A 13,208-nucleotide genomic window follows, 5' to 3' on the forward strand; every position below is an offset into this window, starting at 1 on the left:
TTTTTATTATTTAAGTTTTAAAATTAAACTTTAGATATTAATTAAGAAAAAACCTAAATTTTTCACATGCCCCACCTAGTATATAAAAAAGAAAAAAAAAATTCCTAAAGTACTATTCATATTTAAACCATCTATCTAAGGTCGTATTTGTATATGTTTTGTCGTTGATACGCTTATCTACAAACAAACAATACTGAACCATTAAGGCCGAGTAATAGGCTGACGCTGAGAGTACATCCCGTTCGTTCCAAATCTCGGTGCGTTTTCTTACGGCAACAGCACTACATAACGGAGAAAAAAAAATAAAGAAAAGAAAGAAAAAAAAGAGTCTTTCTCTCTCTCTAGGCCTCGGTCTGGCGTGGCTTCTTCCCAATCGCCTGCTCCCTCTTCCAAAGCCCATATCCATAGTTCGGTATGAACTCCATGGATTCGTACAGCTCCAATTGCTGTGATATTTTTGAGGTTTATCGCCAATTCTGTGGTAATTTCAAACACCCTATTTTATTATTTTTTTCCCCCTCTATTGTGTCGGTTCGTTTATAATTCGAGGTTGAATTTGATTTTTTTTGTTCATAATAGTAATAGAAATTAAGTTATATTTTTGTTTCTTCTACTTCAGATTGTACTTTTTAAGGGATTTTGTATTTTGGGCTTATATATTTATATGAGTGGTTTATGACTCTGGTCGGTTTCTTCAAGTATGTGATAAGGGAGATGTATTTAATGCTTGTTTGATAGTTGTGGGCTGTTTCGTTGATGAGGGAACATAGGTTAGTGTGGAAATATTTTTCTTATTTTTGAGCACTTATAAAAAATGTCATTATGGCTCATAGTTTCTTTCTTTCTTTTTTTAATGTATCTCTGCTTCTTCTTTATTAGTACATCTTATTGAGAGTTGGTGTTTTTAAATTTAGTTACTTGAACAGTTGAACCTTGATCACATTTTTATTTATGCTGATTGGTATTTACTGGTCATATGCTTTCAATGTTATCCAAAGTCTGAATCACTTTCAATGTTATGGTTTGAGTATACTGGTTTTGGTCTGTTTGTATGTGTAACTATTAGAGAGACAATAAAAGGGAACGGGACTGCATTTTTAACTTTATTGATGGGAGATTTTTTTAAAGATTGGGAGCTTGACTGGGCTTTGATTTGTGAATTTATCTTGCAGATATTGGATCAGGGAATCTGTATTTTCAAGGGGAAGAAGGATACAGAAAAAATGAGGAATCGCAAATGGCTCAATGTTTACGGGAGGCATTGACTCAGCTTTCAAAACTGGTAGAGTCAAGACTACATGCAAGGTGTGCATTGCAATCCAGAAACTATGATGACATAATATTATTATAACTACCAAAATTGGAGTTGAGCTTGACAGACAGCATTGGGGTTGTGGAAAATCTGCCTGATTTTCTGTTACCTTCCCTAGCATTTTAGTTGCGTTCCCAATGATTTGAGCATGGAGACCTGTCAATTTTCTTGTGGCACTTTGCTCCTATAAAGCTAGAGTAGAAGTGCATTCGTACAAAATTGTGAAAGCTGGAGATGGCTATTTAATTAGAATCTTTGCTGTTTAAATTGCTTAACTTCAATGGGTCATTCAAGTGTCATCAAATATTCATTTATTTCTGGGGATGAACTATCCACCATTAGGAAAAAAAATCCATTTTTTCTCATAGAAAACTAATGGCTTTCTCTGACAGGATGTCAGTTTTTGATGAAATTCTCAAGCTTATGTCCCAACTCAACTTGATGGTAAGATTTATGTTCTTTTGCATACCAGATTGTAGTTATTTGTTAGCGATCATACTCACAAGAAGCTCTTTCAACAAGTGCTCGACACTTGCGATATGTTTTGTGTGTCCCTTGAACTTGTTACCAACAGCGTATTGTGTTCTGTCACCCTCTGTTGGTTAATTAACATATTGTGGTCTCTACAGTGTTTTGATTTTTTCTTTTGCAGGTTGATTTTTCCGAATTCTCACGCTTCTATGAATTTGTTTTTTTTCTTTGCCGTGAAAATGGTCAAAAGAACATCTGTAAGTTTCCACTCTCATCTATGTTAAGTTTTCAATTGTTTGTTAATTCACAATGAAAAGTCTGTAATGATATGTTGATCCACACACTGGTGGTGTTGACCCCTTTAAATATTTTTTGCAGCTGTAAAAAAGGCTGTTACTGCATGGAGATTAGTTCTTGCTGGGAGGTTTCGATTGCTTAATCAATGGTGTGAGTTTGTTGAGGTATGTAGACAATATGATACTAATACTTAATTTCCCCTAATTTGCTCTACTCTTTAATAGTTGAAATCATGTGAAGCCACAAATAATTGGATTTGCTAGGGCATGATAAGTACACTGATTTTATCTTTTCGCGGGATAAATGTGTGTATTGTTTATATATCTAGGCACTTGCTTTTTCTGGAAAAACTAATCTACTTGTACCCTTGTAGAAAAATCAGCGGCATAATATCTCAGAGGATACTTGGCGACAAGTTTTAGCATTCAGTCGCTGTGTACATGAAAATTTGGAAGGATATGATCCTGAAGGTATGAAGATTTTCCCTTTCTTAAGTAATAACCATGACTGCATTGTTGTCTCCATTCTTTCTGTTTATGTTTTTCTTCAATTCTGCCTATGCAACAACTTCACTTTCAGTCATTGTGGAGGTTATTGTAAAATTTTCTGTGATTCAATATCCTTATATTGGATAGCTAGTAAGATAATTATTTTTTGAATAAAAAGGTTACTTAGACACTGGTATTATTTATTTATTTTAAAATTTATGGAAGATACTCTTAATTTTATGTTTCAACTTAATTTGGTGAACGCATGTGTCTGGTATGGGCTTTATCGTTTTCTCCATAAGTAAATTTAAATTGCTTTTTTGATCTTCCAGGAGCTTGGCCTGTATTAGTAGATGACTTCGTTGAGCACATGTACAGGTTTGATATAATATCCCCGCAAAGCTTTTTTTGATATAATATCCACCATCTGGTGTGGATGGCAGGCAGGCCTATATTTTTTGGTTTCAATAGGACTCTTTACGAGCGTTGTTTCTATCTACTATTATCTAAAAATAATCAAGTTATTAATGACAGGATGAAACCAAGAAATAACCCCTCACGTGCAAAATTATAGAAGATCCCCTTTAAGATCAAACAATTCCATCGAATTGAGTCTGATTGTATGTGTGATAGCATCTACTATACCAGGAATATCAATGAACTCGATTATTGAAATTGCTTCTCTTTGTATTGTCTTTTTATTTGTTCATACTTGACATATCATACTTCTAAATCCTCATCCCCTTTTCACCATCAGTAAGTTAACTCATTGTGAGGGACTTTTTGACAACTATTAGTTATTAGTTCATACCTATCCGTTGCTAGATGACTTGCTACTTAAGAGAGATCAACTGTGGACGAAAAAGAATAATTAGCAGGGGAATATAATCTATTTTGGGTAGCATATGTTTGAGTGGTGCATTTTGAAGGTTCCATTGTACTAGTGTTGGATCATTACATAAAACTAATGATCCTTGTTTGATTTTATTATGTAATATGAAAATGCACTCCTACCTTTAGGAGTATGTCATAAAATTCCAAACAAACATATAAATATTAGCGTAATGACTGTTGAGAGCGTTGGTTTTAGATATACTCAGAAGTGTGGTGGGTGGCACAACAATTAATTTACTGTCTAAGAATTATAACTAGAAGATCTCATGATTATGGATCAAATCAAGGCTTAAGAAAAAAAATGACTATCGAACAAACATGCGGGCATTTATAGGAATGGCAGGAAGTAGGTTCCCATTGTTTTTGTTTTTGGTTTTGATACATGAGAGCAAAAATACTCACAATTTTTTGACGTGTCATCATATCATATATGTATATATATATTGTTAGCATGTTACCCTAAGTGAGAAATCCTAGCCCCTAAGATTTAGGTTTACAGGTGTGTGTAGTGTCACTAGTGTGACCAGGCTCTGTGCCACTGAAGTGTAGGTCGGTTCTTAGATGGAGTTTAATATACTTCTCACCTACTATTCATTCATAATTGAAGCCAGGTTCAATATTGGTAAACTTTTCTACTTCTTTATCGTTAAATATCGTTGATTCTCTAGTGTATAGTAATTGAACACCGTATATCCAAGGTTTTAGAGAGGTTATACATGAAATTGTGTGCTCTATGTCCAAGTATATATCTTCATATGTTCCCAACTATTTGTAACCTCATGACCCCAAAATATCCATATTTCGACCTTAACTCTTTGCAGGTCTTACCATGATAAGTCATAAACCACAAACTACAAACAAGAGTTCGTTGTTTACTCAGTAATCAAATTAATTCATGTGTGACCATCTCTTAGATAAAATGAATTTCTATATTTAAACGGAACCTATCAATAATTCATATTCATCTTTTTCTTATCCCATAGCAATCCGTGTAAATTTGATTGAAATGTATTATTATATTAAATGCAGAAAAAAATATGTTTTATTACATGCCTTTTGGGTACATTCCCAACAAAGTGTATAATAAGTTTATTTTAAATTAGATAAACAAGTTATTGGTGGTACTATTTAATAATCAAACTTGTTTTGCATGAAAGATATGCCAATAACATTCTTTGTCTTTCAGGGTTTCTGGATCTAATGAAAATCGCAACTTTTCATGCAACTGTGGTGACTCAGAAACTGAGTCTGGTGTATGTGACGACTCCCTTCCCGGTAAACTTATTTTTGCATTCACAAGTTCTGTTCTATTTCTCATATAGAGATGTTAAAGCTGAACGACACGGTTCAATAAAAAAGCTTTCCCTGATAAGTATTGAGGTTATATTGCAGGATTGAAAAACTTTCCTGGCTTGAAGAGGAAGACCCTGGATGACCTTGGAAAAGATGATTTGGGATCCTTAATAACGATCTTTCCAGATAGTACCAACTTAAATCCTGTAATGAGCTTAAAGAGAAATAGGTCGATTACTTACAGACCAGCCAACTGGGAGGATGATGACTTTATGGATATCACCAGATGTAATAATTCTCAGTTGAATGCTTCTACCAAGTCTCCATGTGCAATTGAAGGTTGTATGTCAAAAGTAGTAGCAGGGGGGATCTTCCCAACAACGCGCTCCTGTTTGCGCGTAAAACAGGAAGCACGTTCTTCCTTTGCTCAGAACTACAAATCCTCTACTGCTGAAAAACTCTTGCATAAAGTGACTTAAGTTTGATAATATAATTTACGTTTGTCATTTTTATGTTCACCATGTTTTCTCATTCTTGGAATTGTTTATTAGTGTGGCCATTTTATTAAAAAATCAATAAAATTTTGTTGTGCCATTGGGGCAGTGAATGGTGGTTGTACAATGATGCACTTTATTTTTTACCCGGTTAAGGCAATTGCTCATTGAAATTGAAATTATTTGGTTAAGATGTTTTGCAAAAAAAAAAGTTCACCTTAAGATGTCGTTTTATTCTCTATGTACGCACCATTAAGTCGTTAACCTACGGTGACCTTTGCGTGGATCGTTATCTTAGAGGCTTTATGTTGTCGTTTTTTAGACTACGGTTTCTAACTTGTCTCTAAAGTTAATTGCTACAGTCTTCCTAGGTATCACGTCGTTTCATTCCATTTCTTTTTTTTGCAAGATCACATTCAAGGCATCAACCATAAAAAAATCTAATCAGGAACTATGCAGAACAGATCACCAGCCATTGTTTTTGATTCGGGAATTTACAAGAAAGTTTTAAGTTAATGAAAAAAGCAGACAGAGAAGGAGAATGACCATGAAACTGAAAAGTGGGGATGTCTTGCCATTCGAGTTATGAGGCAGCTAACACAAGGAAGATGTTACACTACATATTTATTTCACTACTGGATATTATTACAGGAAATGGTGCAAACTATGCAAAAACACTTTTTACCAAAAAATTGTTATTTTTATTGGCAAAGGCCAATGATAATAAGCAGCAGCAGCAGATACTCACCACTGGTACTTGGCAGCCACAAGAACCTCCTCGTAATTCTCAGCAGCTAAATCCCAGCTAAGGTCTTTTGTCATACCTCGTCTCTGGAGTCCTTCCCAACTCTGCTTGTAATCCCAGTAAGTGAGTAAACAGTTCCCTAATGCATGTATGAGCTTGTTTGATTCAGCGCTATCGAATGTCCACCCCAGTCCAGATTCTTCGTAGGGATTGAACTGCTGCACTGTGTCTCTCAGCCCACCAACAGCATGAACAACAGGAATTGTGCCATACTTCATGGCATACAGTTGGTTCAATCCACAAGGCTCAAATCTTGAAGGCATGAGTAGAATGTCTGCACCTGCGGTTATCCTGTGAGACAATTTTACAGAAAAACCAACCCATCCCCTCACTTTGTCCTTGTGCTGGCCTTCAAATTGCCTGAGCATCTGTTCCAAATCTGGTCGGCCAGTTCCCAACATGACTAATTGCACATCCTTACCCATCATCCATGGAATTGCCTCAGCAATGAGGTCAACACCTTTTTGTTGATCCAGCCGACCAATGAAGCCAATGAGAGGAACATCTGGACGTACAGGTAGACCCAGCTCCTTCTGCAAAGCTGCCTTGCACTGAGCCTTGCCCCTTTGGAGTGTCTCTAAGGAGTAGTTTGTGTAACCATCTGTGGTTAGATGAACGTCATACTGTGGGTTCCACTCTTTCGTATCAATTCCATTCACAATGCCCCTAAGTTTCCAGTCATTCTCATTGATAATTCCATGCAAACCCCAACCTCCTTCAATAGTTTTAACCTCCCAGGCATACCCATGGCTTACAGTGACAATGCGGTCTGCTGTCTTTAATCCAGCTGCAAAGATATTAAAGTGCTCACCACCAACAGGATCATATAATTTGAAATAATCGATGTAATGTTGTGGGAGATCCACGGTGAGGAAGTCCTCTACTGGGCCTCGACCCTGGAAATAAATGAATATAAGTTAGCGATGTTGCTTGTTTATTATTGTTATTATTATTTTTAAATAAGAAACAAAATGGGAAAATATGAAGTATTATATGCAGCTTATGATGTTCTTGTTTAACAATAGTAAGAAATTAGAAAGAAAAAAAGTCACAGATATATTGTATTGAATCAACCTTATGATGCTAAGCTTATGAACCTATCCCTCAATAGCAACTTCACAAAATTTTGAAAACACAAAGTAAAATTTATCTAAGAAGAGTAGAGTACTAGGCAAATTAATAAAACAAAACTATTAGCATATAGTTGTTTATTCCTGGAGCCATATGAAGCTTCATAATAACAACTATATATAGTTTCAATTTCTATTCAAGTATAAAACTTAAATTTGATTAATAAAAGAGATTTTCTTGAAGATGAACGGACCTGGTGAGCTATGTTATGAATAACAAGGGTTGACCTTGTATATGTCATTAAACCATTGTCACGATAGTATGCCTTCAAATATACTGGTAAAAGTGCCGTGTGCCAATCATTTGCAATAAAAGCCAAGTTCCCATCTCCATAGCAGACACCACCGCACGGAACATACCAAGGGACCTGAAAATTCCAGATAGAGGATAAATGATACCTAACCAACAATTAAATTAAATTTCCATAAAGATGTATAGGCACAGAAGAGTGCAAGCAAACTGATCTGCACGCATATACCATAAAAGTATTTTTTTTCTTCCCTCCTAGATGTAAGAAATTACCATTCAAAATTAATGTAGAAACATACAAGATATTTTTCCACCACCATCTGATTCTTAACAAAATTTTCACTTAAATATACTGTTGTGAATAACAGTATGGAATAAATTGAATTGTTTTAAGTAACAATTTGGTAAAAAAATCAGTTGACACAGCATAAACACCGTCAGCCAGTGTACCTCAACAGCAACCTTGCAAAACAACACCATGCGTCTTAAAATGTCCTGAAACACAAAACCAAAGGCATGTGAGGCTCAATTATTCACAAATGAAAATTGAACACTGACTGACACTAAATGGAATCAAGAAGGTAGTCAAATTAATACAAAATTATATAGAAACCAATGACCCTAGACAGACCGCCAGATGCCACTTATCCCCACAATAAAACTAGTTGAAGTTAAAAGAACAAGACCAGATATCTCACCAATCGGTTTCCTCCATATATATTCTTTTCTAAGTGCTGAAAGATAGGACTGTCAATGAAAACGAAATCTACACCGTCAACATAGGCTTGGAAGTATGCTACTTCCATATCCTGTGAAGTGAAATCCTGTTACAAGGAGGAAATAAACTAAAACCTCTCAACTTAATGCTGCATCTATTACAAACCTGGCCAGCTACTTTATATCTTTTCCGCACTCCTGTATCTTTGGCTTCAGCATAGTGACCATAGCGAGGTACCACAACCTATGAGAGAAGTAAAAGGTTTAACACTAAAAACGAAATTCACTCTATCCAAAAGCCACAGTAAAGTATTCATGTATGAGATATAGAGAAAATATGATTTAACAAAATCAAGCCATTCAAAAGTTCAAGCAAGGTCAGATTTTCTTATCACGTAGATTTTACAAAATTGTATGCCCGAAACACTAGAAGACACGTGCACCCAAACTCCCCACCCAACCATTAGAACTGGACTTAAGTGTCCAACATTATACACTAAAAAATTTAGTTATTTTAAATGTAAAGTTCGACTTAACACTGCTAAAATATTGAAAGGTTTAGGACAATACCATAACCCTGTGTCCACGCCGAGCCAAAGCCTTTGGTAAAGCCCCAGCAACATCTCCGAGACCACCTATAAGAACTCTTTGTACATCAAATTTAAATTGCAGAGAAATGCATGTGTCATGCAAATATTACTAGGATATGTTTGCTACATAAATATGTAAAGTAATCATTGCCGAGTTTGTTTTCCTATAAAACAAAGAAGCATTGAACTTTTTACTGTTTACATGGTTCTGGTTATGGCATGTGGTTTTATGGGTGGGTGAAGATGTTTATGTTCATGAAGGATTTAGGCCATGCTATGCAAGAAAAATCTTAGATACAGCTAATATTCCATACGAGGAAATGGCGCAAAAGGATAATACCTGTTTTTGACCATGGAGCACATTCTGCAGATACCATTATGATATTCATGACATTTTCCCCAGCCAAAGGAGGGGGTTTTGCTTCTTCTTTTGAGGAGTCATCTTCCTTATCATGTACTAGATGTGGAATTGATTCTTCCTGCATTTTATCTTTAAGATCGGAGGCTTTATCAAGCAATAAACTTGATTCTTTCAAATTTACGCGCCTTTCATCTTTAACAGGGGAGGCTTTAAAGTTACTTGAAAGAAAGGATGGAAGGGGACTAGACTGGTCTTCTTTCGACTGTTTTATAGGGAGGGTGTTTTCTTTAGGTAAATTGCTTCCAGGTTTGTTCTCACGTTCACTAAACTCTCTGCTAGCAACAGAAGGCGGGGTTTCTCTCTTCTTTTCTTCAGAAGAATGGACATAGGCGCTGAAAAGGATTCTATCATTTTGGTGTTTAGCAGGAATTTTATCATCAATAAGACGTGTATTCAGAGAAGAACTGTCTCCTTCCTCATAAGAGGCCTCTTCCTCCAAACTAGAGTGTTTAGACTGTTTGATAGGATCAACTTGAGGGAGAGTAGGTAGATCTTTTTCAGGTTTGTTCTTACGTCCACTAAACTCTCTACTGGCAGCAGAAGATGGGGTTTCTCGCTTCTTTTCTTTAGTAGAATGGGTATAGGTGCCTGAGAGGATTCTGTCGTTGTAATTTTTGGCAGCATTTTCATCATCAATGAGACGTGTATTCAGAAAAGAACCGTCTCCTTCCTCATCAGAGGTCTCATCTTCTTCTGAATCAACAGTACTGCTGTTTATAGAAGAAATCATTTTTCTTCTTTCTGCAATCTGAAAAAAATATAATTCTCATGAGAAATTAATCAAGTGATGGAAAGAGAAATGAATAAACCATTAACCTTTCAACTATAAATGAAGCATGGCCGATATAAAACAACTCTCCTTAAATTGCCAAGGAAAAAAAAAAGCAATGGCCTATGGAATTTATCTATAAATTATAATAAAATGGTAAACCAAATATAATAGCTCCAACTTAAAGGAGATGAATGTTTTGTCAAAATCGTTGTAATAGTCCACAAAGAAAAATTCACCCAAATATATGAAAGACGACTTAAGAAGCACGACTTCAAGCAGTAAAATGCTATTTTGTACTTCCCTAAATGTACAGCCAGTGGATATTTCAAACATGTTGATTCAATGCGGCCAGATGGAGAAGAAGTTGGGAAGTTAGCTAGATTGCCATTCTTAAACAGATAACTTCTATAACTTGAATTTTTTCCCAGATACCATTTATCTGTATTTACCTTTTACAATGACATTACTCTTTTTGAGGGGTAAAGAGAAACATTTGTTCTTCTACTTGATAAATGGTTATAAGACGGTTGACAAAAAGAAAAGCTTCGTGTTGATGAGAAAATAATGCCTTTCAAGGCTGAAACTTTAATTATAAACAAGAACCATGAGCGAAAGTACCTGTTTCAGCAAGTCTCTTTGCATAGCAAGAACCTTCTTGCTCTTCTCAATGGTGGCCTGAATCGCGTCCTCTGATCCATCAAGTCTTTCACCACCACCTTCAGAGCCCTTATCCAAGGCTCTCAGAGGTTTATTCCACTGTAACCTTCTTCTACTACTGCTGCCACCGATTAGTCCACTGCAAAATCCCACTACTGAAGACCCACGACCAGAGCTACTGAAACGAGTAGAATTAAGGGATCTTCTTGGTAGATTGCAGAAGAACGGGAATCTTGGTTGGTGATAACTTTTCTGGTTGATAATCACAGAACTCTCAGCCTTGGACTCTGGGATAAAAGGGAAAGACCTTATAGAAGCCATATCAGAGCACTCAAAGATTTGGCTCTCAAATCAAGCAAAAAGCCTTCAAATGAAGAATCAGAGGAAAGTGAAAGAGACCCAGTTAAGGAAACTGAGAGACGAGGAAACCCAATTGAGGAAACAGAGGTAGAAGGAGAGTCGAGTGAAGAATGATGAGCTTGAGAATGAGAGTTGATGGGGTCAATATAAAAAAGGAGAAAGCCAAGGAAAATTCTTTCGAATTATTAGTTGAAATGGGTCCCGCAAGAGAAGGAAGGAATCACAGGCATTAGGCCTGGGAGGATTGTTTTGAGGTTCAGAATTTTTGCAATGCGAGTGAAGTGAGTGAAAGCTTTCGATGATTGGTGTCCCGGACTCGAATGACCACAAGTTTCCTGTTCTGTTCTATTTCGGAAACAACAGTTGAAACCAGAAATTTTGGATCTGTGGTGGGCCTGGCCTTTGGAAAGGCCCCTTTGTTGCCACAAAGCCACTTAATTAATATATAATTTTAATATTTTACAATTTGAATATCTCGTCTTTCACCCACCACCTCAATTATATAAAACGTGTACATAAACAATCGAAATTTGAAACGTGCTGACAGATCTGATCTTATTTGTGACTTTGAGTGACTATGATGACAAGGCTGTCCATTAGTTTTTTTTTATTTTTTATCTAATGTGTTAATATATATTTTTATCATATAAAAATAATTTTCCTCGCAAGTTGTTTATCAATCCGTTAGGTGTTTATTATTTACATGTGGGTGAACAGATGATATATGAATGTAAAATATGATATTTGATATTTATCTGGTACATAAATGAATTTATTATTATTTATTGGATCAAATAACTCATTACTTTTGTCTTTTGGTATATTTTTAATAGAAAATTAGTTTTGAAGATTAAAATGGGAAATTACTTTTGAATGACTTACCCATTTCCATACCAGTAAAATAGACATATGTTACCCGTCCAAGTTCTAAATATGAAGTGATTCAATATGATTTGGAAGCTAAGAAAAATATCTACCAATTTCTTTTTTTTTTAGATTTACAAAATAAAGAGAGCAAGTCTAATTACGAAAATAGACATTACTTTGCATGCAAGTCTAATTCATGATCTATTTTTGGAAGCTTCAAACCTTAGTGAACGAAAATGGTAGCCAGAATTCATCACTTTCATCTTCTCATAAAGTTTTTTTTTTTATATTAGAATACAATTTTAGTATCTGTGTTTTTTCTGAATGATCATTTGATAATTTAGATTATGTAATTTACAAAATAAAACAATATAGCACCATAAAATTAATTTTTGTTCGGGCATTAGGAAAATGTGAGTGAAAGCTTTGTTGACAGGTGGCTCTGACTCGACTGACGACAAGTTTCCTGCTCTTTTCTCTTTCTCTTTAGAAAGCAACGGTTTAAACGAAGTTTTGAATATGTGGTGGGTCTGGCCTTTAGAAAGGCCCTTTAACTTTTGTTCCCACAAAGCCACTAATAGTTTACATAATAATCATCAATTACACTCATCCAACCTCATATTTTTATAAGATTTTTTTTATTTTTTTTTACTTTTTTCACGGCTCCTATTTTATTAAAAAAAAAAAAAAGTACTTAAGTTTTCAAAAATATTATTTTTAAAGTTTCATAATTACAAAAATACAGATTTTAGACAAAATAAAATAAAACACAACTAGAAAGCAACTTAAAAATAACTCACTACATTAACAATATATATATATATAAACAACTTAAAAAAATATAAAAATAATACAAAATCATAAAATTTTACAAATTTCCTTAAAATTATAAAATTAAAAAAAAAAAATTAGACCGTAAAAGTGTAATTTTTTTTTTAGCAAAAATAAGTATTTTATGTAAAAATCTTTATTTTTATTGAATTATAAAATGTGTACGTAAACAATCAAAACTTGCAACGTGTTTGAGAGATATGATTTTATTTGTGATTTCAGTGAATATTCATCATCATTAATAAGTATGAATTATTATTATTATTTTCAATCAACTAACACGGATGACAAGGTTGTTCATTAGTTTTTATCCCATGTGTCAAAAATTTTTAAATAAAAATAATTTTTCTCGCAAGTTGGGTGTTTATTATTCTGAGTTGGGTGTTTATTATTTACATGTGTTGACAGATTACACATAAATCATATTATTATAATTACGTATAAATTGTTAAGTAAAAATTTAATATATTAAAATTAATGTTGAAACACAATTTCACATCTACTAAATTTATTATATAAAAATTCTGTAGAGTCCAAAAACTTTACTTAGCTAGTTAGA

At 34.5% G+C, this 13,208-nt stretch overlaps 2 protein-coding genes across 2 annotated transcripts; one reads left to right on the top strand and one right to left on the bottom strand.

The window, feature by feature from the left end:
• Positions 1–235: 235 nt before the first annotated feature.
• LOC133817986 (defective in cullin neddylation protein AAR3) lies at positions 236–5,362 on the top strand. The gene is made up of 9 exons (XM_062250660.1): positions 236–481; positions 1,173–1,305; positions 1,705–1,756; positions 1,965–2,040; positions 2,162–2,244; positions 2,454–2,550; positions 2,901–2,946; positions 4,649–4,737; positions 4,855–5,362. The coding sequence occupies exons 1-9, from the start codon at positions 415–417 to the stop codon at positions 5,232–5,234; spliced, it is 1,023 nt and encodes a 340-aa protein (XP_062106644.1). The 5' UTR covers positions 236–414; the 3' UTR covers positions 5,235–5,362.
• Positions 5,363–5,701: 339 nt separating this feature from the next.
• Positions 5,702–11,272, bottom strand: LOC133817985 (starch synthase 2, chloroplastic/amyloplastic). The gene is made up of 8 exons (XM_062250659.1): positions 10,553–11,272; positions 9,082–9,910; positions 8,722–8,786; positions 8,318–8,395; positions 8,133–8,243; positions 7,885–7,929; positions 7,379–7,552; positions 5,702–6,950 (listed from the first exon to the last, which is right to left on the bottom strand). The coding sequence occupies exons 1-8, from the start codon at positions 10,910–10,912 to the stop codon at positions 5,994–5,996; spliced, it is 2,619 nt and encodes an 872-aa protein (XP_062106643.1). The 5' UTR covers positions 10,913–11,272; the 3' UTR covers positions 5,702–5,993.
• Between the last annotated feature and the right edge of the window lie 1,936 nt (positions 11,273–13,208).

Source organism: Humulus lupulus, chromosome 2 (assembly GCF_963169125.1).
Source record: "Humulus lupulus chromosome 2, drHumLupu1.1, whole genome shotgun sequence".
Lineage (NCBI taxonomy): Eukaryota > Viridiplantae > Streptophyta > Magnoliopsida > Rosales > Cannabaceae > Humulus > Humulus lupulus.

Coding starts and splice junctions, on each gene's coding strand:
- LOC133817985 (XM_062250659.1), bottom strand. CDS start 10,912: ATGGCTTCTATAAGGTCTTTCCCTTTTATCCCAGAGTCCAAGGCTGAG. Junction 8,244..8,317: donor GATATAAAGTAGCTGGCCAG/GTTTGTAATAGA, acceptor TTCACTTCACAG/GATATGGAAGTAGCATACTT. Junction 7,553..7,884: donor TTTGCAAGGTTGCTGTTGAG/GTACACTGGCTG, acceptor TGGAATTTTCAG/GTCCCTTGGTATGTTCCGTG.
- LOC133817986 (XM_062250660.1), top strand. CDS start 415: ATGAACTCCATGGATTCGTACAGCTCCAATTGCTGTGATATTTTTGAG. Junction 1,757..1,964: donor TGTCCCAACTCAACTTGATG/GTAAGATTTATG, acceptor TTTCTTTTGCAG/GTTGATTTTTCCGAATTCTC. Junction 2,245..2,453: donor AATGGTGTGAGTTTGTTGAG/GTATGTAGACAA, acceptor GTACCCTTGTAG/AAAAATCAGCGGCATAATAT.